Below are 27301 nucleotides of genomic sequence, written 5' to 3'. Positions count from 1 at the left end.
GCCTCAGGGCCTTTGCATAAGCTGTTCCTGCTGTCACAAACCTCTTAGACATCCTCTTTGCCTTCCCGTTCCCAGCTTAAGCATCATTTCCTCAGAAAACCTTCCTTGGTTTCCCTGTCATTGTCTCCTGCTCCATTAGCTCAGTTCCTGGTCTGAAGCTCTCTGGTCACTCCCTCTGCCTCTGTAATAGCACTGCTCCAGCTTATTACATAGTCTGTGTGTGAGGTTATTACTTTTCCTATGTTTGGGGCTAGTATGTGGCTCACAGCTGGTTCCCCACCTAGAACAATATCCCAGGGCAGAACAGACACCATGCCTGCTTTGCTTCCTGCCCTGTCCCCGGTGCCCGACCTAGCTCCTGGCACACAGGGGTGTGGAACAAATGAAGGAGTGACCCGACAAGGGAATGCTTGAGGAGGATGGAGACTGCAGTCCCTTCCACACCAGGGGGATTCCTGTTCCACCAGGGAAAGCAGCACAGGGTAGAAACCAAACCCTCTTGGGCTCTTGCCTGAACGTGCAGAAACCAGAGGCTGGAACCTGCTGAACTGGAATGGCCGGGAGAGTGCGCCTGGGGGAGGGGCCTCCCCGCCAAACAAAGAGCCAGAAGCTGGGGAGGAGAGCCAGGTCCGGGTCATAAGAGAGGAGAGAGCAGGGAGAAGGGAAAAGGCCTGAGCACTGTATGGAGGCTGGACGGGGCCCAAGGCCTAGGGCCACAGAGGAGGCAGAACCCCCTTGGAGGCTGGAGAGGAGCCAGTGACCCGCCCAGCCCACCCACCGGCCAGACTGGCAGCACCTCCCAAGCCTGGTGCCCAGGGGGCAGACTTCCCCTCCCTCCAGTCCCAGCTTCCCACTCCCACTCCCACCCAGGGTCTCCGCACCCACCTTGCAGCCAAAGCCCAGCTTGTCCTTGTCCCAAAGCCCTGCTGAGCCCTTGCCCTCTTGGTTCCATAAGCCAACTTCTGGGGAGCACACATCTGATCAGGTCTCTCCCCAGCTATAATCTCTGTGCTGACTGCAGTCTCCCTGCTGCCGTCCCCCAGACGCATTCCTGCTAACCTCTCCAGGCTCACCTTCCTTGACTCTTTCCAAACCGAACACCTACCATGGGCCGAGTACTGTGCCTGGCACACAGCTCAGCCCTGGGGGACTTGCCCCGACAGGGCAGGCCGATGGACATCTCCTTGCCTTTGTGTGCCCTGCCCCTCTCCTGTACCCCACTCCCTGTGGGAGCCTGCCCTGTGTCCGGCAGCACTTGGGGTTCCCATTCCAGCACTGATCACAGCTACACAGACTGACTACCGCCACCGGCATGCCATCAACGTCAGGCCACTTGACCATTCGGCCTCCTGCCAACTCTCAGCTGGTGTTCAGAGAGGGTCTGAAGAACTTCTGACTATCTGTACCCCTCCTGACCCCTTCCTCACTGCATGGAGGTTGGGCGCCATACATCTCTTTGGGCAGAGCTCCCAGAGTATGTCCGGGGACACTCTGTGCAAGCAGGCCACTGAGCCCAGGCATAGTGGGAATGAGTGGCCTCATAAAGGAAGCCAGTGGGCTAGCTTGGGGAGGGGGTGGGCATGCCTCTGGGTGACGGGTGCTCAGCCACCCAAAGTGGGCCCCCTTGGAGGCTCCTCCACCGGGAGACAGACTGCTATCTCGTGCTTTCCTTGTGGAGTACATACACACACGTGCACATGGGTGTACACGGAAGCAGAAAACAGACACACAGCCACAAGGGAGTGAGGGACAGCGAGGCAGGGGAGGGAGCTCCTGGAGGTGGAGTTCCCAGGCCCTGAACGGTCTAATGAGCTGGGGACTCATTAACTCTGGCTCCTATGACTGCTCCCCGCGCTCTCCAGAGGGGATCCTGCTCAGAGACAGCCCTGAGTTCCCAGGGGACACACAGGGAGCCCCGGGTCATGGCCTTGGATCGAGGGACCACACACCAGGTACCAGGTGCCTTGAACATGGGACCTCAGTTAACCTTTCCAGGTAGGAATGATTACTCTCGTTGTGCAACAGGGAAACAGGCCTAGAGAGAGCAAGCAATCTGCTGGAAGTGCCACAGAGGGCAGAGTCTAGGCAGGCCAGCAGGCCCTACCTACCTGGTGGCCCTGCCTACCACAAGGCTGGCAGGGCAGGGGTAGAACAGGACACACACCCCCATACCCTTGCCCCCATACCCTACCCCCACCCCGCCCGCAGTGGGGCATCCTGCTCCGCACTCTTAGGATTCCAAGTCCCTGGGCTGTAACCAGGGACCCCGCTCAAAGCTGATCATCTGTGCTGCATCCCTGCCTCTGTCCCACACTGTCTGGGGACAAAAGGTTTTCAACCTGTGGCTCTCTCCTGAGCTCCATGGAGAAGCCCAGGGCCGTTCCTTTCCCCAGCCCCGACATCTCACCCCATTAGGCACCACCCCCCGTTAGCAAATGTCCAGTCACCCTTTAGGGGTCCCTTTTTCCAGGAAGCCTCATAGTGCCCCCACCAGGGGCTTAGGTCATGACCTCTGTGCAGTGCTGCCCCCCAACAGAGCACAGGCCAGAGACCTCACACTGCGGGGTCCAAAGGCAGGCCTGTGCAGCCACCTGGCACCTGACTTGCACATTAGGGCAGTAGAGAAACCTCTTCCTGCTCAGGACTGCCTCTAGCCCCACAAGCCGCTTCCCTGAGAAATCACAAAGCCCTGCGCTGGGGGAACTGCCCAAGCCCCGCGTGCCTCGGTCTCCAACTGCGCTGACTCGGCAGCAACGCTGGGGCCTCTGGGCTAACTCCTGGCAGCTGCTTCTCCACCCCCTTCCCTCCGCTCCCTTCAGAGGCCAGGGCTCCCATTCATTTGTCTCGTTAAGAGGCCTATAGAAACACATTTGTCCGCTCCGCGCTTCACTGCTCCGGTCGTCAATTCTCTGGGGGCGCCTGCCCTACCTTTTGCGGCAGCTCCGTCCACGTTTGCCCAGTCACCCCTGCCTAGAAGGCTCCCAAGCCCCTAAGCCTGGCCACGGTGGGAAGGGTATAGCTCCAAAAGCATACACGGCATAGGGTGGTCTGTAAGACAGGGGCCAGGTCCCCACGGCTCCCAGCCCAGGCCGCTCTCCCGTGGCTCTCTGCCTGGGAACAGAGCCCCACTCACCCTACTTCAGCATCTCCAGCTGGTTCCTACCTTCCAGACCCTGGGCTTTGGGTTCTCAGGGGACCAGCATGGAGGTTCTGGGACTCTGCTCCAAATATTGTTCCACTCTGCCCCCCAAGTGGCCCATGACCCAACCTCCAGACTGCTAGAGGAAGGGTACAGGAACTGGTCAGGGAAGAGTATTCCGAGCAGAGGCATCAGGAGGAACAGGGGCCTGGGGAGTGCATGGGCAACAGAGAAGTCAGCACGGCAGGGCGCAGGGTGAAGGATGAGGCTGGAAGAAGCTGGAAAATGCAGAGCCTTGAGAAGCACTGAGACCCCTAAGCTTGATCCTGGAGGCAACAGGGGAGGAGAGTGAGGGATTTTTTTTTTTTTAAGATTTTATCTATTTATTTGATACAGAGAGAGAGATCACAGGTAGGCAGAGGCAGGCAGAGACGGGGGGGGGGGGCGGCAGCAGGCTCCCTGCTGAGCAGAGAGCCCAATGCACAGCTCAATCCCAGGACCCTGAGATCATGACCTGAGCCAAAGGCAGAGGCTTAACCCACTGAGCCACCCAGGTGCCCCGAGTGAGGGATTTTAAACTGAGGGGCAACATAGGCTTTCGTTTTCAACCAGACTCTTACTCTGGAAAGAAGAATGGCTTATGGGGGGAACTGAGGCAGGGAAGCCATGGGGAGGCAACTTTGTGTAAAAACCCAAACAAGAGCTGAGGGTGGCTTGGGTGAAGGCAGTGGAGGGGAAGGGGGATGCATTCCAAAGATATTTAGAAGTGAGAAACAGAAGCTGGTGATGGATTGGACATAGGGGATGAGACAGGGAGGCGGCCCTGGGGTTCTGACTTGGTGGGGGGGTGAGGTGGGGCGGGTGGTGATGCCTTCGCCAGGAGAGTGAACACAGAAAGAGGAACAGGTCTGGGGGGATGAGGGGGCGCGTCAGGGCACGTTCGGTCTGCAGGAAGAAGGGAAAGCAGTTAGTCTCCCAGGGTGTGCTGTCTGCAAGGCCAGCTGGGTGCTCCTCCCTTGGCCCTCGACCTCCTGTCCAAAGGCCACGAGACTGTCCAGGGTGAGGTCGGGGAGCAAGGACAGTACTTCAGTGTCCAAGAGCGACTGTCCACACCTGAGTGTTGACAAGCCTTTGCCACCCTGCCAACGTCAGAGCCACACCCAGTGACTTCCACCCCAGCCTGCCCATGTGGGCGCAAGCTCTCCCCAGCAGCTCCAGCCAGGCCTGGAGATCACCCCCTCCCAGACGTGGGCCTGCACCTCAGACCTCCCACTGACCTTCACTGCCCCCTCCCCCAACCCTCAAGGGGAACAGGCTCCCCTTCCCCGGCCCAACTAGCCCCACCAGGGCCCAGCCTCAGAGGACAAAAGGCGGGGTGCCCTGGTCCCACCCCTGTCCAGGATCTGCTCCTGAATAATTAATGAGCCGTTAGAAGAAAAGACCTCCTGGGTGGGGCAAGGAGAGAGATCTGCGCCCAGATACTTGGCAGTTGGGGGGGTGAGGGAAGCCCTATGGCCCGCTGACCCCCAGGTTGGCCCTTGGCCACCTCTGGGCTCCGGACAGGCTGGGAACAGCCCCTTTCCCCGGGGACCTTGGCTCCGACCTCACCCCTCCCAGTCCGTGTGCAGATTGGCTAAATCTGCCCTGTGCTCCGCCTCCCACCAGTAACCAAGCAGTGGTAACCATGGTGACGGGGCGGGCTGCGGCCAGTCTCATAGTGCCAGGCAGGGGGAAGGGCAGCAGGAAAGGGATGAAAGTTCGGAGTTGGATTTGGGCAGGGGACAATCTCACTTCCACACATACACACACACACACAGCCCAGCTTCCTACTGACCAGGTGCAATCTTCCCCGCATTCCCTAGGCCGAGAGGCTGGGGAAGAGGGCTCCTGCCCCTTGGCCTAGAAGGCAGTGGGAAGGGGAAGGAGGGGCTCAGTGTCCCCACATCTGAACCCCAGGGTCCAGCCCAGGGAAAGGGCTATGGGGCCTCTGGCTTCTGATCACTCCCTGGACCTGTGAACTCCACCAGTGTCCCATTCACACACCTGTGCACATCGCTTGTGTGCCACCCCTCCCATTCCCACTCAACTCTGACACAGCTCACACTGCATCTTCTGGACAGATCTGCAGTGGCAGACACAGTACACGCCTAAGCACGTCACCCGATGACCACATGAATCCTGGACATGTCTCACCCCCGTTCCATAAAATGGGGTCACACTTAGCCATGCCCCACCCTAGAGTGCCTTAAGGTACATGCAGGCATTCCACAGGCCAGTTACTAGGAAGCACAGTGCTGAAGTACTTCTTGGGGGAGGTTCTCTAACAGCAGGGGGCCTAGGGGGGTGTCTAAGGATCCTGCTTCCTATAGTAGCTGCCCTAGCTGCCCCTTATCCCCCACCCTAGGATCCTGCTAGGAGGAACGAACAGCTTGACGGGTCAGACTTACTGTCACCATGGGCACCTGCCACCAAACCAAGCATCACAAGCGCGGGCACAAGGGGCACCATCGTCTTCCCTGGAGCTGGCTCAGGGGCCATCCAGGGCCCCAGCACCAGGGCCGGCCACAGCCCAGAACAATCAACCTGTGATGGAGAGAAGGGCACAGTCAGTTAGCCGGTATCCAGCGAGGCCCCTACCGCCCACCTGTGCCACCTCCTAGCCCCCACTCACCACCCAGACCCCGCTCATCCTCACTGACCATCCAGAGCCCGGTTCCACGACACAGCCCCCTCCTCGACCTCGGATTGTGCGATGACCACCCAGGCTCCTCATGGATCCCCCCACCTCAGTGACCCTAAGGACAACCCAACAGTCACACCATAGGGAGACAGCACAAGAGGCCTTCAGGTCATTCTCTAAACCTGAGTAGGAGGGCAGGGGGCCACTGAGACCAGAGGATGGGCAGGGCTGTTCTGTCCCAGACTGAGTTTCCAACCTGCCTCCATTAGGAGACCCGAATGGCGAAACAGGGTCAGAAGACACAGAGACATACAGACCAAACAAAATAAGACAGAGACAGGGAGCAGTGAGAAGGTAGCAGACCCATCCAGCCAGGGGGACCCATTGTCTCTTCTCGCCCCCGCAGGGAGGGAGGAGTGGGCCAGACCCCGCATGCTGAGGACAGGCCCCAGAGCACAGACTTGTTAGCAGCAGACAGAATCCAGGTATCAGAGGCTTGAAGCCAAAGCCACAGCCCGTCTAGGCTCGCCAGGACATGCTCCTGACAAGTCGTAGCTGCCCTGCCTGGCCACCCTCGTCCTACCCAATTCCCATGGCATCTTCCCACTCCAAGAGGAAACCCCAGGGAGGCCCTGGTGTGGATGGGGATGGGGTGGTGGACCCTCAGATTCCACCCGCACCTCCTCTGCCCCTGCCCTAGTGGCCTAGGGCGGATCCAGCTTCTGGGAGCTGCTTGCTCAGAACCACCTGCCAGCCTGAGCCAGGCACCTGTGCACAGGGAAGGCTGTGTCTGGGACTGGTGGAACGCCTCCCAGGCCTTTGCTCCTAGGGTTCCTCGGGCAGGTGTGCCCTCCCAGTCTGCCAGGCACCTGTGTGAAGCCTCAGCACAGCCACAGCACACTGACTACACTCCACAGCCCTGATGATGCCCCTGCAGGGGGCTTCAGGGAATCCACAACAGCTCCCACCAGCACTGCTCACAGTTCACTCTGAGCAGGCGGCTGGCACACGAGAAGCCCCTTGATAATGCTCTGGAAGCACAGCAGGATGCAGAGGGGCCGGGGTGATGACGAACACCCCCGGGCACCCCACAGTGGTCCCAGGGACTCTGTGGGGAGAGTCTAAGTTAGACTCAGTTCCCAGCTGGCCCACAGTGGTAGGAGGATTCACAAGGAAGTGCCGGGGCCGGGCTCGAAGACGGCTCTGCTCCTGCCCGGAACTCGAACTCTTTTCTCAACGGGGACAGTCAGAGGTCAGAAGACTGGAGGGCGGTAGGTAAGCAGAGGTGCTAAGACAAAACAGGCAGGGCTGGGAAGTGAGGTCGGGGCTGAGCACAGAGGGCAAAGTGCGGGAGATGTCCTTTGTCCCAAGAGCTGGCTACTAGCCTTAGACAGCAACTAAGAAGCAAAGGCAAAAGAGCTGAAGGGGCACAGTGGGCATCCGGTCCCATTTACACCATGCCTAGGGTTCCCCTCAGGGATCGCAAAGTTCTGGTGGTGGAGACCAGGAGAGGGGGTCCCCACCATGATGCCTGGTACAGCTGGTCTGGGACAGAAGTCCCACTGAGCATGGATGCCACAGTGCTGGGGTGAAGCCATGGCACCAAGAATAGAATTCAAGTTCTAAGGCAGACATACAGCAGCGAACTGGCCAGGCTGTGGCCCCCTGACACGTCATCCTATCGTCCCTGGTACAGACACCATGGGTTTACAGCTCAGGGGTGGGTTGTTGCACCAAAGACGGGGCAGAGGGGGCTAGTCCCAGTATCACAGTGTGCAACGATAGCATATTCACAGAGAGGCTTGGAGCCCCCTCCCTGGGGCAGACCCCATGGGGGTGGAAGCCACAGGAACTCACAACATGGGGGCAGATCTCCCTGGTATGAACTAAAGGTGACAAAGGTACAAAGAAGGGAGATCATGGAGGCACAAGTGCACAGCCCGGCAAACAGCGCATGGAACGCCCCAGCACGCGTCTCATGGCGGCAGATCCCTGTCTGGCTATGGGAATCAGATCCCTAAACTCTTGGGTGGGCACATTGTGGAGGTGCGGCTGTCCAATCCAGACATCAGAGGAGAGTAGACAGAAGGTGCAGACATCCTGGGGGTGGAGCTACCTGACAGACATTACAGGGGCGGGAGTCCCCAGGACAGCCATCAAGGGGGCCTAACTCCAGAACAGAGGTCCTGTGGTGCAGTCTAGAATATGATTCTGGCCATGGGTGTCAAAAGAATTGGGGCCCCTGATAAGCCCCTCCCCAGTGTGAGAAAGACAAGTGACACTGACTTGGGGACTCCAAGGGCCCTTGTGTATCTAAGTTGGGGATATTAGCACACTATCCAGATACACAAAGCAGGACAGACGAAGGTAGAGAAGTTGAAAACAAAGACATTCCCTCTCCAAAGAGCTTCTCCCAGAGGTCCGTGGACACAAGGACACAGCTACCCAGAGACTGGAAACACTGGGAACACACGGGCAAAGACACATTCTCAGAGGACTGCTGCAGCAACCATACTGCCATCTAAGCCAGGGGTTCTCGGGTCACCAGTTCCTAGCGAGAGCGAGCTGCTGCCCACCTCCGACTCTGGAAATGCAGCCGGCCTCCTCCAAGTCCTAGATGCCTGGGCCTCACCTTAGTCTAGACCTTGGCCCTGTCCCCACCCCAGAGTGCTCCAGGTCACCTGTGGGGAGAAGGTGGGAAAGGAGCAGGGAGGTGAGGCTGATGCTAACCCTGCTGGGGTCGCCGAGCACCCTCTGAATCCAGTGCGACAGTGTTAAGAGCCAAGTGTCCACTCCCTGCAGCATGGCTGGCTGAATCTGTTTCTCACAACTGAGACGAGAACAAGGCCTGAGCTCTTGACATTAACGAAGGCTCATCTCTGAAATGCACTGTGGCCCACTGGTCCTACCAACTGACATACTGGGGCAGGAAAACAGCCCCCTACCGTCTGACATTATAGGAATATAGTTGGGTATAATTTTTCTACATTCAGAATGGTTTGGATACATCCTTCCTTTGCTACGTCAGTGTAAGGCTGGCAAATGCCCTTTCTTGGGAAGAACTGTCCTTTATTCTCAAATTGTGTTTTGGTGTTAAAATGTCCTTTCTGGTGTGCAATAAGGATGGTAGCAGATAGCAGTATTTTCTATAGCATCCTTACCTGGCCAAATAAAAAACTGCCATTCCCGTGTCTGAGCCCCAAGTACTTCTGGAAAGTGTACTGGTTTGCAAAATCAAAGAGCCTGCGAATCACTGCTCTGAGGAAAAAGGAAGGGGCAGGCACCACACCAAGCCACAAGACTCAAATAAGAATGTCCTGGAAATATATGTAACACAGAGGCCATGTCACCTCCAGGCAGCCCGACCTAAGCACCCCTGTCAGCCTCAATGGGTCCCTCCAGCCCTGAGAGACCATGTTACGCCAGAGACAGCAGTGGTGGGGGGTATCCCTGGCTGGAGAACAGCTGGGATCATTCTGAGTCCTCTTCATGAATATGCAAACACAGATTGATTTGTTTCCCTTGGGCACGTGTTATTATTCACAAATATTAATTAGTCTCCAAATACCACCTGTTTCTATGGCTCCCTACCCCCAGAGCAGGACCCTGGCTCCCTGGAGGCTGGGGCCCCAAAATGGACATCAACAGGAGGAGGGGTCCCCAAGGCCCCCGAAGGGAGAGACCAATGCTTGGGTAAGAGAAGCCCGAGGGCAGGGAGGGCAGGGAGAGCCGGGAGCAGCTCACGTTCAAAGCCGCGGGCAGCTAACCGAGCCCTTTTGTCATGTCCTGGACAGTTCACTGCGTGGCATTGCAGCAGCGGCCGCGGAGGCGGAAACAGGCCTTGTTACACTTGGGAAGGAAAACCAACATGTTTCCAACTCTCACCAAACCGACCGCGGGATTATGACGGGAATAAATCAGCCTCAGCCTCGACCCCAACCCTGGGGAAGGCGGCAGGCAGCAGTAGGCAGCTTCCCTCAGCAGGCCAGGTGGCCAAAGTCTGTAAGCATAGCTTGTAACAGCCGGCCCACTCTCCCACAGTGGGGCCCCCTACCCTCTTAAGCCCTGGGCTCCTTGGGCTCCCTGGGGAATGGAGGGGGAACTTAGGAAGTGCATCCCAGAGCCTTTCCAAGCAGCATGAGGTCCAGCAGAGGCACCTGCCTACAGCTATAGCCCCACCAAGCCACCAGCCCTCTGGCACCCTCCCTCAGGCAGCAGAACCTCCCTGGGGTGAGTGCTCCCCAGCACCTCCAGGCCTCAGCACCTGCTGATCCCCCTACCGGGAGGAACACCCTTCTCCTGCCCCCAGCCATGCGCTTACCCCTCAAAACTCAGCTCGAATGACGCATCCCTATGAGTCCCCCAAGTGACCCTCCCAAGTTTAGTGAAGGCAGCAAGAGGTGGTGTTGACCAGGGATCCTTTTCCTTTTAAAGATTTTATTTATTTATTGACAGAGAGAGAGATCACAAGCAGGGGAGGAGGCAGGGAGAAGGAAAAGCAGGCTCCCTGCTGAGCAAGGAGCCCAATGTGGGGCTTGATCCCAGGACCCTGAGATCATGACCTGAGCTAAACGACTGAACCACCCAGGCACCCCAGAACGGGGGTTCTCAATCCAAAGCGATTCTGTAGCCGCCCCCAACCCCCGTGTGACTAAAGGGCAATGTGTGGAGACATATTTTACTACCAAGACTGGAGGTGAGGGGCAAGTGCTACCAGCAACTAGCAGGCAGAAACAAGGCATGCTGCCAGATACCCTACAGTAATAGGCCAGCCCCCTGCAACAAAGAATTATCTGGTCCAAAATGTTGGTACTATTGAGGTTGAAAAACCCTGGTATAGACAGCAAGATCCTTTGCTGACGTAGGCCAGGGCCTACTCCAGAAGCCAGTGAGCACCTTGGGCCCTCCACTCAAAGACATCCCAGTCTGGCTTAACTCTTCTATCCATTGTCCCCGGGCCTCAGGATCGTAGAGCATGTCCCACTCCCTCTCAAAGTCAGCCTTGCCTCTGGAAGCCAGGACTTACAGGACATCCTCCACACCCCTTCACACAGGCCATCAGCAAGTGGCCTCCCTACAAGACAGAGAACTCTGCTCTCAGGCACCTTTTTTGCTGCGAATGGGGCTCCCAGGTAGGTCAGACCCAACGTCTGAGGATGGACAGGTGAAGGGACACATGCCTCCCCATCCGGCCTTTCCCACCTGTGACACAGCCTTCCTGCTGCACCCTCCACCTTATCCCAATGCCCACTTCGTCATGCATAGGACCTGGCCCCTAGCAGATCCCCAATACATGCTCATTCCCTTTCTCTGCTTAGGCCAGACCCATCTCTCATGACCCCTCTGATCCGCTGACTGTGCAGAACTATTCAGTGGGCCCTGCTGGGCCCTGAACAAGACAGCCAAGGGCTGGGCCTTCCAGGAGCTTAGGGAAAATGGCCCAACCAGAACTCATCCTCCCCAGAACCATCCCCACCCCCTGGTCCCCTTCTAAGTGACAGGCACTACCACATACCTGGTCCCCCAAGCCAGTCAGTCCTCCTCAAATTCTCCTTTCTCCTCTCCCCACACAACCAACTGGGCAGTAAGTCAGAATCTGCACTGCCCGGGGCACCTGGGTGGCTCAGCTGGTTAGGTGCCTGCCTTCAGCTCAGGTCATGATCCCAGGGTCCCGGGATCGCGCCCCACATCGGGCTCCCCACTCAGCGGGAAGCCTGTTTCTCCCTTTCCTACTCCCCCTGCTTGTGCTCCCTCTCTTGCTGTGTCTCCTTCTGTCAAATAAATAAAATCTTTAAAGAAAAAAATACAAAGAATCTGCACTGCTCTACTGCTCTTCTCCAACCACCACATGCCAGTGAGACCCCAGGAGCGTGGCCCTCTTCAGGGGGCTTCCTCCCTCAGCTTGCTCCCGTCCACCCTGCCCACAAACAAGCTCCCTCACCCCAGCTTATAAGAACGTGAAGGCAGTCATGGCCCTCCAGCACATTCTGCTGCTTGATTCCTTAGCAGATGCACGGACAGTGTTTCAGGACTGAATGGGTGGGCAAGCGGAGAGACGGACGCACGGCTGATGCTTCTCCACGCATGGACCTTCAATGTCTCCATACCACCCACAGGAAAAAGTCTAGAGTCTTTATTTAGCTGGACACCCAAGGCTCACCACGCTCTATCTCCAACCCCAACCCACCTGCTCTGTGCTTCCCGCAGAAAGGCAGTGAGAGAAGTGAAAGAGACAGGGAAGGAAGTGCCCGGATCTCGGGAGTGCCTTGCTCTCTCTACCACAGCCTCCAGTTGACGGGAACAAATGGAGAAGCAGACAGATACCAGTGTTAAGTCCCAGAACGTCACCCAGAAGCCTATTTCACACCTACAGCAGCTGACGAGCTGGATATCACTCCCCACCCACCTCCATCAAGCATTCTGGCCAGAAACCCAGGCATCACCCTTCACACCTCCCCTCCCCGCTCATGTGCCACATTCAGCCCTTCGCCATGTCCCATCTCGTCCATGTCCCTATATGGCACTCACGTCCCTTCTCTCCACCTCCATCACCACCTCCCTGGTCCTTCAGCATCCCTCAGCCGTGTGCACCCCGGACCGTGTCATGTACCCAGTGGCAACTCTTCCACGGCTCCCTGCCAGCCTGCATCACAGTCCCAGCCACTCAGCCTGGCCACAGGACCCCTCTGTGACCCCACTCCTGCCACCTTTTGGGGCACACTCACCAGATCTCTGCTTGCTCACGTCAGTCACTCTTGGACAACCAGCACTGAGGGGAGGGTACCAGGGTCTCCGCTCCTTCCTGGAGAGAGAGGAAAGCACGAGAAAACACCAAGAATGTCAGCACAGCAGAGTAGATAGTGACACAGAAAGACATTCAAAATCTGTTGGTGGGGAAAAAAAAATAGGTTTTGAAACTATTCATGCAGGACATTCCCCATTCAGTAAAAATGCCCATCGTCTCTACTCGCTCACTCACTCTTTTCAAGACTCCTGAGCATCTACTATGTGCTGGGCTTTCTTCTAGGTACCCAAATATGCCGCAAGCAACACGCAGACTAAGCCCCCATCAATCCTGCAGCTAGCCCCCCAGCGACCCCCCCCCCAGTTAGACCCCTCTGGGACCCTTCCAGCAGAGCAGAGGCCCCTCCCACCGTTGTGCCCCACCCCCAGCTCTGGCCTGCCAGGCAACCACAAGAACCTCTTCTTCTGATCCTCAAATGTGCCCTATTTTGTGCAGTCTCCAGCCCTGTCAGTGCCCAAAACACGCTGCCCAAATGCCTCTGCCAAGCACCCCGTGGATTGCGGAGCCAATGGCACTTCCTCAGGGAGATCTTCTGTGGTGTCCCAGACTACACGCTTGGACTTTGCCTAGGAGTAGTGGCCACAAAAGTCACCAATATTTTTTTAACTTATAAAAAAGATTTTAAGGGTGCCCAGGTGGCTCAGTGGGTTGGGCCTCTGCCTTTGGCTCAGGTCATGATCTCAGGGTCCTGGGACTTGGTCCCGCATCGGGCTCTCTGCTCAGCAGGGAGCCTGCATCTCCCTCCTCTGCCTGCCTCTCTGCCCACTTGTGATCTCTCTGTCTGTCTGTCAAATAAACAAAATCTAAAAAAAAAAAAAATATTTTGGGGCACCTGGGTGGCTCAGTGGGTTAAAGCCTCTGCCTTCAGCTCAGGTCATGATCCCAGGGTCCTGGGATCGAGCCCTGCATCGGGCTCTCTGCCTGCTTCCTCCTCTCTCTCTGCCTGCCTCTCTGCCTACTTGTGATCTGTCTGTCAAATAAATAAATAAAAATCTTAAAAAAAAAAAAAGATTTTATTTATTTGAGAGAAAGAAAAACAGAGAGCACACAAGCTGGGGCAGCAGCAGAGGGACAGGGAGAAGCAGGCACCCCGCCAAGCAGGGAGCCTGACGTGGCTTTCGATCCCAGGACCTCAGGATCATGACCAGTTAGGCAGATGCTTAACTGACTGAGCTGCCCAGGCACCCCGCGAATTTCTTTTTTTTATATAATTGCTGAGTGGTGGCCGAGTCACGACCACAAGCTGGGCATGTGCCCGGCTCAGTTCCGTGTCCCCAGCCCCCAGCAGAGAACAGGCACGTAGTAGGTGCTCCCCCAGGATATGCCGAATGAGTGGATGAATACATGAATGAGCGCACAGAGAATACCCTAGCTCGGAAGAACCACACCAGCATACGCGCAGCCCTCAAAGAAGCTTCAGCAGCAATATTTATTTTTGACTTTCTGCTTCTCTATAATTTTTTAAAATGAAGGTGTGCCCCTGGATGCCTCCTCCGTTGGCACACACACAGCCACACAGCCTGGCTCTTCCCTCCAGAAGCGTGGGCGCCAGCCCAGGTGGGGGTGGGGGGTCGGACATGCCCACACAGTCTTGTCACCACCTCGCCACCGCTCAGTGACTTGGCGCCACGGAGCCCACTTGGAACACAGCAATTGCCCCATGCCTTCTCCCAAAACAGACACTCAGGGATGGGGGTCAGAGGGTGGCCTCGCCAACAACACCCAGCCAGCCTCCCGCACCTGGAAACTGTCCTCCCTTGAGACTGACCGCCTTTGCCACCACGGAGAATGTCCTCACGGATGGAAAGGCCATCATAAAGGACCACGACGGGCCTCACCAACCCACCACTGTCCCGGGCGGACCCTGTAGCTCACCCCCTCTTGGGCCGCCATTGGCCCCTGCCCCTGCCCGAACCAATAGCCCTGACCCTCAGAAGGGCTGTGCACCTCCCTCCCCAGGTCCACTGAGTTTCTACAGCGTTCCCTGTGGCCGCTGCTCCCAGCACATAGGCTGCTAGGCAGGTCTGGCCAGACAAACCAGCTTCCACGTCCTAGACTCAAAGGCTGGTTTGTCTGGGGACACCCGCCGGGGCCTCATGCTTCCAGATGTGGGCTGTTGGCTCCTCCATTGCTCAGGGACCCAGGGGAAGAGGGATAGAGTCTGAGGCAGGGAATGGGGAGGGTCCCCTAAGCCAGTTGGCACGAGGGGCATGGACCTAAACTGACCAGGAGTCACACCTGGAAGAGGTATATGTTCAAAATGGCCCAGAGGTGGGTGGGTCAGAGAACAGATAAAACTTTGCATTGGGGAAGACCTTAAAGCACATAGAAGGGCAGGATTCTGGAACAGCCAGAACAGTACCTGGTACCACACCAGTCCAGGATCAAACAGGCCCCAAAACAGCCTGGACAGGCAATCAGAATCACCCTTCACATTCACCTGCAGCAGCTCCCAGAACCACGCTACACTTATCCTGGGACAAACCCAGAACAATCAGGACCACCAGACACACCCAGAAGGCCAACTGGAGAGCTCCTCAGAAAGGGCCTAACTGGTACCGAACCCAAGTCTGGAATCCCTCGTTGGCCCCCAGAAAGGCCTCGGAAGTGCGGAGGGGGGTGGCAACGATCAGGATCAGGTAAGAGGCCTTGGCACCCACCCACAGTTGGCCCCCAGGAGGGCTCTCGGGCATGTGCCACACCTGGATGCCTGCCTGGCAGCAGGACCAGAAATGCTGTGGCCCCTCCAGAGCAGCGCCCAGGCAGGTCCTGTGGCTACACCGGAGACGGTCCCCAGAAGCAGCAGCCAAAACACTGCTGAGCAGCAAACGCCCCTGTTCTCAGATCTGGAGGTGAAGGACACGTAGAGACCTGCGCATCCAGACCTCAGACGCACCTCATCAGACACCCAACGCCTGGGCGGGGAGGGGGGAAGTGGGGATGGGGCACACTGAGGCCTCCGGTCTCACTCCAGCCCACCAGAAGGACAAACACATCCTAGCAATACACACGCTCCCACAGACGCTCCCACGGACGACAACGAAGGCAGGCGGCTGGGGGCCAGACACTCTCCTGGTTGAGCTCCCCCAACCCACGAACCTCACTTCAGGACAGCAAATACTTTAGGAGAGCGGGTGCCCTCACCTTAACACGGTATTGATTTAAAGTCACCCCCTTGCCAGCCCTCACCCCATGCGTCTGAGGAACGTGGGTCTGTACCACCTCCGCTGATGGTTACCAGAAGGACTGGCTGCTAATACCATTGAGTTATCGTGTTCGCTAGAGGCCGGGCCCTGTTCTAAGCACCTCTTGCATACCCAACCTTAATCCTCACCACAACCCCACCGGGCTTGGAACTGTCTCATACGCCACCTGACAAAGGAGAAAACGGACTCAGAGACTTACGCAACTTGCTCGGGGTCACACTGCTAGTCAGCGGAGGGGTGCCTCAGCAGTCTGGAACCAGAGCCTGCCCTAGCCACTGACAAGCACAGCCCAGCACTCTCTGAGAGACATCTCTGCCCTTCCTCTGCCCAGGTTTCTCTCACAAACTCCAGAGCCCCCTCCTGGATGTTTCCCCTGCCCACAAAGGAACTCAAATATCCCAAGCATGTCAAAGACATCGTGTCCAACCATGACCTCAAGTTCATTATCTCCCCCCACCCCCCAGTCTACTTCTCCTCCCCATCCCCAGCTCAGTGACGTTGCAGGGCATAAAGGCCCCACCCAGTCACTCTCAGGAACCTGGACCCCTACATCTTCCTTCCTCTCTTCTACCTCTACGTCCAATAAATTGTTCTGTCCTGATAAATGTGCCTTCTTTTTTTTTTTTTTTTAAGATTTTATTTATTTATTTGACAGACAGAGATCACAAGTAGGCCGAGAGGCAGGCAGAGAGAGAGAGAGAGAGAGAGAGAGAGAGAGAGGAGGAAGCAGGCTCCCCGCTGAGCAGAGAGCCCGATGCGGGACTCGATCCCGGGACCCCGAGATCATGACCTGAGCCGAAGGCAGCGGCTTAACCCACTGAGCCACCCAGGCGCCCTAAATGTGCCTTCTTGATGGCTCCATGCTACTGCCCTATCCAAGCCACCATCACTTCTCACTCGCACCCTCCTCACCGGGCATTCTGGGTCCATCCACTTCCCACAGCCACGGAATCCTCTTCTGGAAACGTCAGTAAGATCCTAGCACATTCCACGGCCCCAGCCCAAGCTTTAAGTTTTCGGCGTCTCCCTTCCATGTTCTCAGAATAAAGTTACAGCTACTTACAAGACATTAAAGGCCCTCTGGGATCTGCTATACCTTAGAATTCCTCAAGACCTCTGAGTCTTCACTCACACTATATTCTCTGCCTGGAGAGCTCTTTGTCCAGCTGGAAAACTCCTGTTCGTTCCTCAAAACCCACTTCAGATAGCCCCTTCTCAGTCTCTTCTGGAACTCATCTGACTTTGACCCTTAAACTCCCCAACCTTGTGACTTCAGCTCGGGACCGCAGCTGCTTCAGATGAGCTGATGCTGAGCTCAACCTCGGCAGTTCCTTTGGGGAGGGCTGCCTCTTCCATACAGCAGTCCTAGCAGTCCTAGCTAGTCCCCTAGGAAGCAGGGCAGCCTGGCTGAAAGTGCCTAGCCCAGTGTCTGGCACACAGTCGGCAATCAATAAGAGGTTAGTGAATTGCTCTGCATTCCCATGATGCAATCTGTTTCCCCAGGGACCATGAGCTTCTCAAGGGCAGGGCCCTAGCTGCAAGCTTGACCCAAGCACACAACAGTGTCAGTCACACAAGGCGGGCCAGCCATTGTTGATTATGCATTGCCATACAGTCCCTTGGATTCTCACAATGGCCTGGGGACCCAGTCAGGGTCGGATTAGCTGTCCCATTTCACAGGGGGTGAAACTGAGGTGTAGGGAAGAACGAGCTGGAAAGTGGAGAAGCTAGGACATATGTCACAGTCTCCATCAAAGAGGCCTGGGTCCCCTACACTGAACTCCTACTAGTCAGGGCTGATGGGAGAGAGTGGAGAGATCACAAACTGCCAGGGCCTGCATTTTGCTGCATATCAACCCAATTCCCCAGAAAAGCTTTCCAGCCCATCTACTCTTACTGTAGCCATTCCCCTCCAACTGCTTCAACAGCCCCCAAATCAACGCCCCAGACACCACCCCCATGCTCACAGTGTGAACAAGGGAGAACAGAGGAGGCCAGGAGCTGCAGGAGGAAGGACAAGGAGGAAGGAAGGAATCATATGAAAGCGATTTCCTTGTTAAAGAAAAGAAAGAGGAAAGAGAACAACTGGGGAGAAAAACAAACCTGCAGACACATTTCAGATCATAAGAGGGAAACTGAGCCAGCCAAAATGTACAAGAAAGTGTGTGCAGGGGAGTGTGCTAGACTAGTCTGTGAGCGTGCACACACCCTTCCCCGGGCTGTGCGAAGGGGTGCTGTGAGGGCACAAGTGAGCACATGGAGCGGAGCATGGGCATGTGAGATACCTGCGCTCCAGGGGCTGGGCAGGCCCCAGTGTGCAAGAGTGAGGGCAAGAAGGCAAGGGGTGGGGAGGGAAGCTGAGTGCGGGAATGAAGGGGTGTGTGTGTGTGTGTGTGTGTGTGTGTGTGTGTTTGAGAGAGAGAGAGAGAGAGAGAGTGACTGTGTGGCCTGTGCCTGGGGCTGCGGATGTTGGAGGCTGTGCTTAGGGAGTTACACCTGCTCCTTCTAGAAGCCCTAGGCTCATTCATATAATCAGTGGAAAAACAGGGATTTTCTTGTTCCCTGAAGCAAGAGTTAATAAGGTGCCAAGCATAGAATTTTCTGCGATTTCCTCTCAGAACCCTCCTCTGGATCCCATCAGATCTCTCATGCCTTCCAAAGGATCTCTCAGCAGATCCCTTTCCAGGGGATCCCTCACCATTGAGGATCCCCTGGAAAGATCCTCCTGGATCCTTTCCTAGGCCTTCCACCCCAGTGCACTTTCCTGGATTTTCTGGCCGGATTGCGCACCAGGTCACTCTGGATCCCTGCCCTTGTCTCTTCAGGAACCAAAGCAGAGCCTTCATCACCAACACTCAGCAGTCCAGCCTTGCAGGCTCTGCCTGGCCGCCCTCAGGGGAATCCAGAGACTCCCCTCCCTTCCAGTTCACAGCTCAGGTACCGGGCTCCTACCGCCCAATCTGCTCCACCTTGGGGGGCCCTGCACTGCGCGGTTTGGGGGGGTGTTGTGGAAATGGGGAGAAAGGCTAGCCCCTCCCCCACCCCGGGGTGGAAGAACCAGAGAGGCGGCATTCCAGAGAAATGAGGAGGGGGCCTAGCAGAGCACGCGGGCAGAGATCCTGGTCAGTGGGAGACAGAGACATCGAAAAGCCAGTATAGACGAGAGAGAGAGAGAGAGAGAGAGAGAGAGAGACAGACAGACAGACAGACACACTCAGAGATGGGGAGGGAGAACAGAGAGACGCGGGGAGGGAGCCACACACAGCGGGAGAAACCCTGGGGCTGCGGGGGGTGAGTCTGGGAGGCAGTGACACAGGGAGACAGAGATACAGAGACACTGAAGGGCACCGAGGCCGAGACACCGAGGAAAGCAGAAGCTGAGCCTGAAACGTGGGCACAGCGATGAGGACCGGGGCACACCGGGACGGGACGGGACGGGACGGGACGGGACGCAGGGCGGCGACTGAGTGAACTTTCCGGAGCGGGTCCGAGTGGACACGTCCTCCCGGGACAGGTCGCTCTGGGGCCTTCAGGTCTTCGCGCCGGGGTGGGGGTGGGCACAGCCCGCCCGGGCCCCTCCCCTAACCGCGCGGGCGACCGAGGCGGGTGGGGGGCTCCAAACTCGCGCCCGGCGCACCCCGGGCCCGCACGTGCGCCGGGGCCGCGAGCGAGACGGGGGCGCGTCGGCTGCGGCTCCCCCGCCGGCTGGGAGGGGGCGCCTGTGCGGCGGGGGCGGGGGCGCGGTCTGGACCCGCCCGGGGCTGGGGTGGCGGTGGGAGGTGGAGGGCCGCCCCCGGAGCGCGGCCGCGCCGCAGGGGGGAGACGAGGCGGGCCCGAGGACGCCGAGCACAAATGCAAAGGGAAACTTTGCACTGGGGGGCGCGGGCTGCGGTTCAGGTGCGGCGCGGAGGGCGGGGAGAAGGGGGGCGGCGAGGGGCGGCGAGGAGCTAGCCAGCCGGCGGCGGTGGCGGGGTGGGGGGGCGTCTGCCGCGGGGTAAGCGCGGGGAGGAGCCGCCAGGCTCGGCGTGGGGGGGGGCCCAGCCGAGGCTGCGGGCGCGGCAGGTGGGGGCGCGGCCCGGCCTAAGCGGCGCCTCTAGCCCGGCTCGGAAGACGCGGGGAGGGGGCGGCCAGAGCCGGGAAGGAACCGACGCGGAGGGGACTGGAGGGGGGCCCGGGGGTCACTCACCGCCTATCCAGGGGCCGTCGGTCCGCATGTCCCCCCCCCAAGCCGCTGGGGCCGCTGCTCCCGCTGCTCTTCTGCCGCCGCCGCCGCCGCCGCCGCCGGGTCCCACTCCCGCCACCGCCACCCAAGCCGGAGCCGGAGCCCGAGCCGGAGCCGGAGCCGGAGCCGCCGCCTCTGCCGCCGCCGCCACCGCTCCCGCCGCTCCCGCGCCAGCTCCAGCCGCGCGCCCCCGCTCGCGCCCGCGCCCGCGCCCCTGCCCCTGCCGTGCGCGTCCCCGGCGCCGCCCCTCCCCTCGTGCACTCTCACTCGCCGAGCGGAGGAGCCGCGTAGGCCCAGCGAGGCCACAACCCAGCCCTGAGTCTAAACCGACTGGAGCTCCAATATTGGACCAGAACCCCAGTAACGAGCATGGACAGATCCAAACCCCCACAAGAAGTCCAGATCCTATTAGTGGTTCCCACTCATAATACGAACCTCATAACTACTCTAGGACCACATTTCCTCCGTCTACAAATTTGCACCTGATAGTGAGCCCAGATGGATCTCCAAACACAATATGGAGTCCAAACTCCTAAATCTGCCCCCGCAGTGGCACAAGTAGTCATTTTAATTTGCACCCCATATTGACCCCAAATACCAGTTCTGAGTCTTAAACCCCTTTATCATCTCTACCCGCCTAAACTTGATTGTGACACCAGCACCAACTCTGGCCTTTAAATGGACCCCAGCACTAATGTTGATCCCCAGATCCCTACATGGACCTTAAAGTACAACAGCTACCTTGCTATGGACCCCAGTACTCTCTTCTGCACCCAAGACTTACATAAAACCCCAGTAGTCTCTTCTAAACCCCAAAACTAACACAAAACTTACATACCTACATAAAACTCTGAGTCCCAGGTCAACACCAATACTTTCTGCCTTGGGATTCCCGATTCCACAACTGAATTGGGTCATCAGAAAAGGACCTTACCACAGATACTGACCTTAAACCACACAAATCCTTGGGGCAATTTAAGACCCTAACTTACCCCAACTTTAATAATAATCTTAGAACGCGAGATTACTGAGACTGGCTTTGCGGAAACTCCACACAAATCACCCCGTGCTCACCCTGTACTTATCTGACCTGATATCAACCCCAACCAGAGGCTGGCCGATACCCTAATACTTATAGCAGTTCCAACGGTGAATCTGAATCAAGTCTTTCACTGGTCCCCCAAACCTGATTTCAAAATACACACACACACACACACACACACACACACACAAAACACCCTTGGTACGGAGTTTATGACTTCTCCTAACAAACTCAAAAGCTGACCTTATAAATTTCTGGGCTAAACCTACAGCTTATGTGAAGATTTATTCCAAGTCCCAACTCAGAGGGGTACTTGGTGAGCTCCAAACCAAAAGCCACACCCTTTGGCACGAAAACAACCCCCTCCCCATCTGCTCCAGACTCACTCTCCCAGTCCATATCACCACCATTTAAGAATCAGCCACAGAACCATCTCCTTCCTGGGAAAGATGGGAACCTGCCCCTACTGCCCTCAGTCAGTAGACCCCTTCAGGGTCTCTGATCGGGTATGGGTCTCCCTAATACCTTTGTGAGTTTGGAGGTCAGGTGAGAAATAAATAAAGCTTGGGATTGTTGAGGCTCCTGGATCCAGGGGGTAATGTGCAGGGTAGGGCTGGAGGTAGGTGGTGGTTAGGGATCTGGGCTGAGGGGTCAAGTTCTGGTTCTCATCTAATTCACTGCCTGCTTTTGCCCCCACTTGGATTCAGAAGCAGTGCATGTGCGCCCCCTGGTGTGTGAGAAGGGGATGGACTGGCTCCGGTGGTTCTGGGCAAACAATTAGATCCTCATGACAAATAGATCAAAAATGAGTATTCCCAGTCAGTGGTTTTTTACCCATTGGTAATTTTGGTGTACTGCGGGGGAGGCATTGTAAATTTTATGTATCTTTAGACATTTTTCCTGGTTTTCTGAGTTTGGAGCCCGTTTAGTTTCTTGGTTTTGATTTCCAAATTTAAAAACATATACTTTTTAGCCAATTATGCCTGCTCTTTGCTGACTTCCCCTGGGCTTCATTGGCCTATACTTTCCACACTGGCTACCCTTTCTCAATCTCTTTTACCATCTCCTGCTCCTCCCAGGGTCTATCCTAGGACGTGGCTTTTCCCCTTCCGCTCCTACCCCTGGATCATCCTGGCCACCGTCAACCGTGTGCTGTTGGCTTCCAATCTGTCTCCAGTCTGGGCCTCTCATCTGGCCCAGTTCTTCTTATTTTCTTCTTTTTCAGTTCTCATCTAACCGAGAACCTTTTCCATACCACTTCCTAGACGTTTATTGGGTAAACTGAATTCACTCTCTCTCCTACCCCCGATCTGCAGGCCTTCAGGAGTCCCCATCTCAGGCCATGGCATCCTCATTCATCTTGTCACAGGGCCAGAAACACAGACTCTTTTTCTCCTGCACCCCCATCCCATCAGTCATCAGTCCTGCAAATCTTGAAAAATCAAAAGGGACTAGAGACCACGTGGCTCTGTGAGGGACATAAAGGGGGGGGAGGTAGGGGGAAAGACAAGGAAAGGGGTGAGGGGGTGGAGAGAGAGAGTTTCTGATTTGGGGGTTTCAGTCCATACAAAACCAGTTGGTCATAAAATCCCTTGCACATAGTCATTAAGGAACCCCCCTTTAGATCTGTTCTTCCTGGGATGCCTGGATGGCTCTGTCAGTTGGGCATCTGCCTTTGGCTCAGTCATGATCCTGGGGTCCTGGGATAGAGTCCCATATCGGGCTCCCTGCCTGGTTGGGAGCCTACTTCTCCCTCTGCCTGCTTGTGCTTTCTCTTTCTCTGTGACAAGGAAATAAATAAATAAAATGTTTAAAAAAAAAATTTGCTCTTCCTTAAAGGGTACCTTGGATTTTATTTATTTATTTATTTATTTGTGACAGAATGAGAGAGAGAGAGAGCACAAGCCTGGTGGGGGAGGTTGCGGGGCAACAGCAGCCAGAGGGAGAAGCAGATTCCCCGCTGAGCAAGGAGCCCAATTGCCAGGCTGGGGCTCCATCCCAGGACCCTGGGATCATGACTTCAGCTGAAGGCAGATGCTTAACCGACTGAGCCACCCAGGTGCCCCTAAGTAGGTAACTTGGAACCTGTTTATAGCCATTGCTTCCTCCAGGAAGCCTTTTTTTTTTTTTTTTTTTAAGATTTTATTTATTTATTTGACGGAGAGAGAGATCACAAGTAGGCAGTGAGGCAGGCACAGAGAGAGGAGGAAGCAGGCTCCCTGCTGAGCAGAGAGCCCGATGTGGGGCTCAATCCCAGGACCCCGAATCATGACCTGAGCCAAAGGCAGAGGCTTAACCCACTGAACCACCCAGGCACCCCTGGAGGCCATTCTTAATCCCTGGCTCGGTTGAGGGCTTCCCCTGCCTAAAAGCTAAGTGCTAGATACCAACACCCCACAAAGTGTGGGTTCCTTTAGGGCAGGAGGGATGAGACTGTGCTGTCCACTGCCATATCCTTGTGGCCAACATGAGGGCCTAACTCACAGTAGGTTCCATAGGTATTTGTTTAAGGAGTGGAAAGGTCAATTTTCCTCTTCTGTGCTCAGGGATCCATCAGACATAATGACTAGGGAGGGAAAAAGCTCCCTGACCAAGCCTCAGATCTCATCCCTACCTGGGCCCAGCATAGGTTCAAGAGGGGCTTGTGATGTCTGCTGACCCACATGCCAGCTAGCCTGGACCTCACGAGGTCTGAAGTTCCGGCTGTTGAGTTCCCTCCCGCCCACCCCAGCCTGGTCTATGAATACACCACTTGGAGGAGGGGTGGGCAAGGGCCTTTATGGGGCGGGCAAGGGCCTTTACAGGCCTGTGGTGGAAGCCAGCAGACCCCACTCTCCGCTGTGCTAACCAGGCTCTTCTTCAGCCTCCACAAGGACACAGTGGTCTTGGAAACAGCCCTCTGGGCTCTGGTCCCCTGCTCACCCATCTTTCAGTACCTCCTGCGGTCAAGTGTGGACTGAGCCAGGGCACGAGGATAGCCGTGTGCAGCCAGCCTGGGGCCTCACATGCAACCGGACGCTAGGCCAAGGTGGAGAAACGGGAGTCGCAGGCCCCAGGGCCACACAGGCAAGGACCTCAGGTGTCTGGGCCTGTGAGTGCGTGATAGCTACAGAAGGAGAGGAGCCAAGGCTCTGTCCAGATTGCCAGACTCTGAGCACCGGGTCCGTGTGGGACTGACCTGCCTCCCTGCTCCCGGGCCTGGCGGGGGGGACGTCCTTGTGCTCATCTGTGAAGGCCGAGCGGTGCCACGTGGTAGTTCTGTGTCTGCTGTGTTTCAGCCCCAGGGTGCAGGGTGAGGGGAGAGCCAGATGTCAGCTCCCACTCACTGCTCACCCTTTGTCCAGCGCCCGGGCCCACCGGATGCACTCCTCAAACTCATGTTGTAAATACATCTCTTAGTCCATCTAAATCAGATTAACCTCAGCTTGAGTCCCTACCCAGCAGATCTGTAAGAATTCCGTATCACTCACAACACTCCTCCACCTCCCTCCAATTGTGTAAAAACTCCAGGGGCTGCCTAACCCCCAAATGGTCAGTCTGCGCTCCACAGCTTTTTTATTTGGCAGAGGGATAGGGAGCACAAGTAGGCAGAGTAGCAGGCAGAGGGAGAGGGAGAAACAGGTTCTCCATTGAGCAGGGAACCTGATGCAGGACTCGATCCCAGGACCCCACGATCATGACCTGAGCTGAAGGCAGATGCTTATCTGACTGAGCCACCCAGGTGCCCCGTGGGCTCCACAGCTTTGCCGGGAAGGGCTGAAGTCTTTCTCAGGCCACTGCACTGTTGCAGCCATCAGCTGTCCCTGCTGTGGGGCCTCCACTGCATGCTCTCATCTGCAGGGCCTCCCTTGTCCAGCATGGGCTTTGGTAAGGGGCCCCTCCTCTCCCTCCCTCCAGGCCCTTTCAAGGGGGCCTTTCCCCCTAGACGCTCAAAGTGGCAGGCTTGAGATCTTGGCATTTTTGGTGTTACACAGCTACTTTCCTAGAGGCCACATCCCGGGGGGATGGCAAATGCCTGACCCCTGGCCCCCTCTTCTTCCATTTTGGCCAATGAACTCCCTGAGATACTTGGTGTTCTCCCTCTTAGCCTATCAGAAAGAGCTGGGAATCCAAAACTGCAAAGCAGTGTGTTTACCCTCTCAGGTGTGGGGCTTCAGGCCTCAAACACAAAAGCCCAGTTAATGCCTCTCATTCCTTCCTGATGAGTCACTGTAAGGGGGAAAATGAGCCAGGGGTTAATTTCTCAACAGAACACTGGGTGTGGGGGGGGATGACTTGGCCTTAAGCCTCTCCGAGGAAACAGAAGCCACCAGAGGACTCCATCATCCCTCCCCCCCACTACCAAATCCACAGTCCTCCCTCTGTTCCCCTCCCCCCCCCCCCGCCCCCCACTCCCTCCTGGTTCCCACCACAGCAGGGGCTGATCCCCACCTGGGTGCAGGAAGCTCCAGCTCCCCCTCCCCCAGGATTTTGCTTCTCCCCCTCCCCCACCACCCACCACCCACCCCCATCTTTTTTACTGTATCATTCCCACCAGCTTGCATGTTTAGATCTCTCCCATCCTAGGGGAAATTCCTTGCCTTGACCGCACACTCCCCTCAGAGTGGGAAACATTGAGCATTTTTCTGCTCTCCTTCGCAGCAAACCCAAGAGCCCATGAACTCTCCCCTCTCCCATCTCATGCTCACAGTCAGCTTCCCTGGGTGTGAGACCCTGGCTCTTGTGCCAACACTCCACGACAACTGCTCTTGACATAATGACCATTCACCTCCATTTTGCAAAACCAATGGCCAAACTCTGTTTTCAGCTTAGTGGACTTCCCAGAGGCCTTTGCTGCTTCCTGCCAGCTGCCTGGGTCACTTCCATCCAAGCGCAGACAGGCCAGTTCCTTGACGTCATATCAATGTCCATCTTCCACAGACCATTTAGGCCACCCATGCTTTTTTTTAAGTTTTTTTTTTTTAAAGTAATCTCTACACCCATTGTGGGGTTCAAACCTGCAACCCCAAGATCAGGAGCCTCATGCTCCACAGACTGAACCAGCTAGGCGCCCCAGGCCACCCATCCTTCCTGGGCCCTGGCCTCATCTCTGACCACAACCTTCACTGCTCCCACCTTGCCCATGTGACCTCAAGATAGCTATTAGTTCTCCTCAGAACCCCGCCCTGTTCATCTCTTGGGGTTCTCCTAACATATCAGCTTTCTCCTTGTTTCCCTTTTCTTCTGGGCCAACTTAGATGCCAACACCCCACTTTTTTTTTTTTTTTAAGATTTTCTTTATTTATGTGAGAGAGAAAATGAGAGAGAGAGAGAGAGAGAGAGCATGAGAGAGGAGAAGGTCAGAGGGAAAAGCAGACTCCCTGCTGAGCAGGGAGCCCAATATAGGACTGGATCCTGGGACTCCAGGATCATGACCTGAGCTGAAGGCAGTCGCTTAATCAACTGAGCCACCCAGGTGCCCACCAACGCCCTGCATTTTTGACAACACTTGCCAATACCCCAAACCCTTTGCCTCTCTGCCTTTTGATCATATCTGTGTCGCACAACCCCAGCCCCAATGAGCCCTCCTAACTGCCTTTTCTTTAAGATTTTATTTATTTATTTATTTATTTTAAAATATTTTATTTATTTGTCAGAGTGAGAGAGAGTGTAAGCACAAGCAGGGGGAGTGGCAGGCAGAGGGAGAAGCAGGCTCCCCGCTGAGCAGAGAGCTCCACGAGATGGCGGGGTAGGGGTAGGGGTGGGGTGGGGTGGGGGGGTGTTCCATCCCAGGAACCCTGGGATCATGACCTGAGCTGAAGGCAGAAGCTCAACTGACTGAGCCACCCAGGGGGTCCCTTAAGATTTTATTTTTAAGTAATCTCTACTCAAACTTTCAGGAGTCGCATGTTCTACCAACTGAGCCAGCCAGGCGCCCCTCCTATCTCCCATCTTGTGTGCTCAAGCAGCCAAGTGACTCCACAGGTCAGCTTGACGTTCCCATAAATCAGAGCCCCTGACGGCATATGGGCCCTCGACATGTGTCTCCACCCGATCCCTGCAATGGCTATTTCCAACCTTCCCCTTTCTCTTTAAGTCTCCCACCAGCCCATTTCCTCCTCAATGGCAGAGGTGACCTTGCTGCTCCTTTACAGAGAGGATTAAAGCCACCAGACTGGAACGCCCCCGTCTCCCACCTGCACAGCCCACATCTCCCTACATCTGCCC

The 27301-nt window shown here is 56.4% G+C and overlaps 1 protein-coding gene across 7 annotated transcripts in view; it reads right to left on the bottom strand.

The window, feature by feature from the left end:
• Positions 1-20175, bottom strand: part of PTPRF (protein tyrosine phosphatase receptor type F) — an 86748-nt gene extending 66573 nt beyond the window's left edge. For all 7 annotated transcript variants that reach the window (XM_045064357.1, XM_045064359.1, XM_045064358.1 and 4 more), the window contains exons 1-3: positions 20017-20175; positions 12545-12621; positions 5587-5722 (exon numbers count right to left, since the gene is read on the bottom strand). In XM_045064357.1, the coding sequence (XP_044920292.1) occupies positions 5587-5677 (91 nt within the window). In that variant the 5' untranslated portion in view covers positions 5678-5722; positions 12545-12621; positions 20017-20175. The remainder of the gene's footprint in view (positions 1-5586; positions 5723-12544; positions 12622-20016) is intronic.
• Between the last annotated feature and the right edge of the window lie 7126 nt (positions 20176-27301).

Source organism: Mustela putorius, unplaced genomic scaffold (genome assembly GCF_011764305.1).
Source record: "Mustela putorius furo isolate JIRA1106 unplaced genomic scaffold, ASM1176430v1.1 tig00003853_pilon_pilon_pilon, whole genome shotgun sequence".
In the NCBI taxonomy this organism is placed as follows: Eukaryota; Metazoa; Chordata; class Mammalia; order Carnivora; family Mustelidae; genus Mustela; species Mustela putorius.
This window is presented reverse-complemented; position numbering and strand designations above follow the sequence as displayed.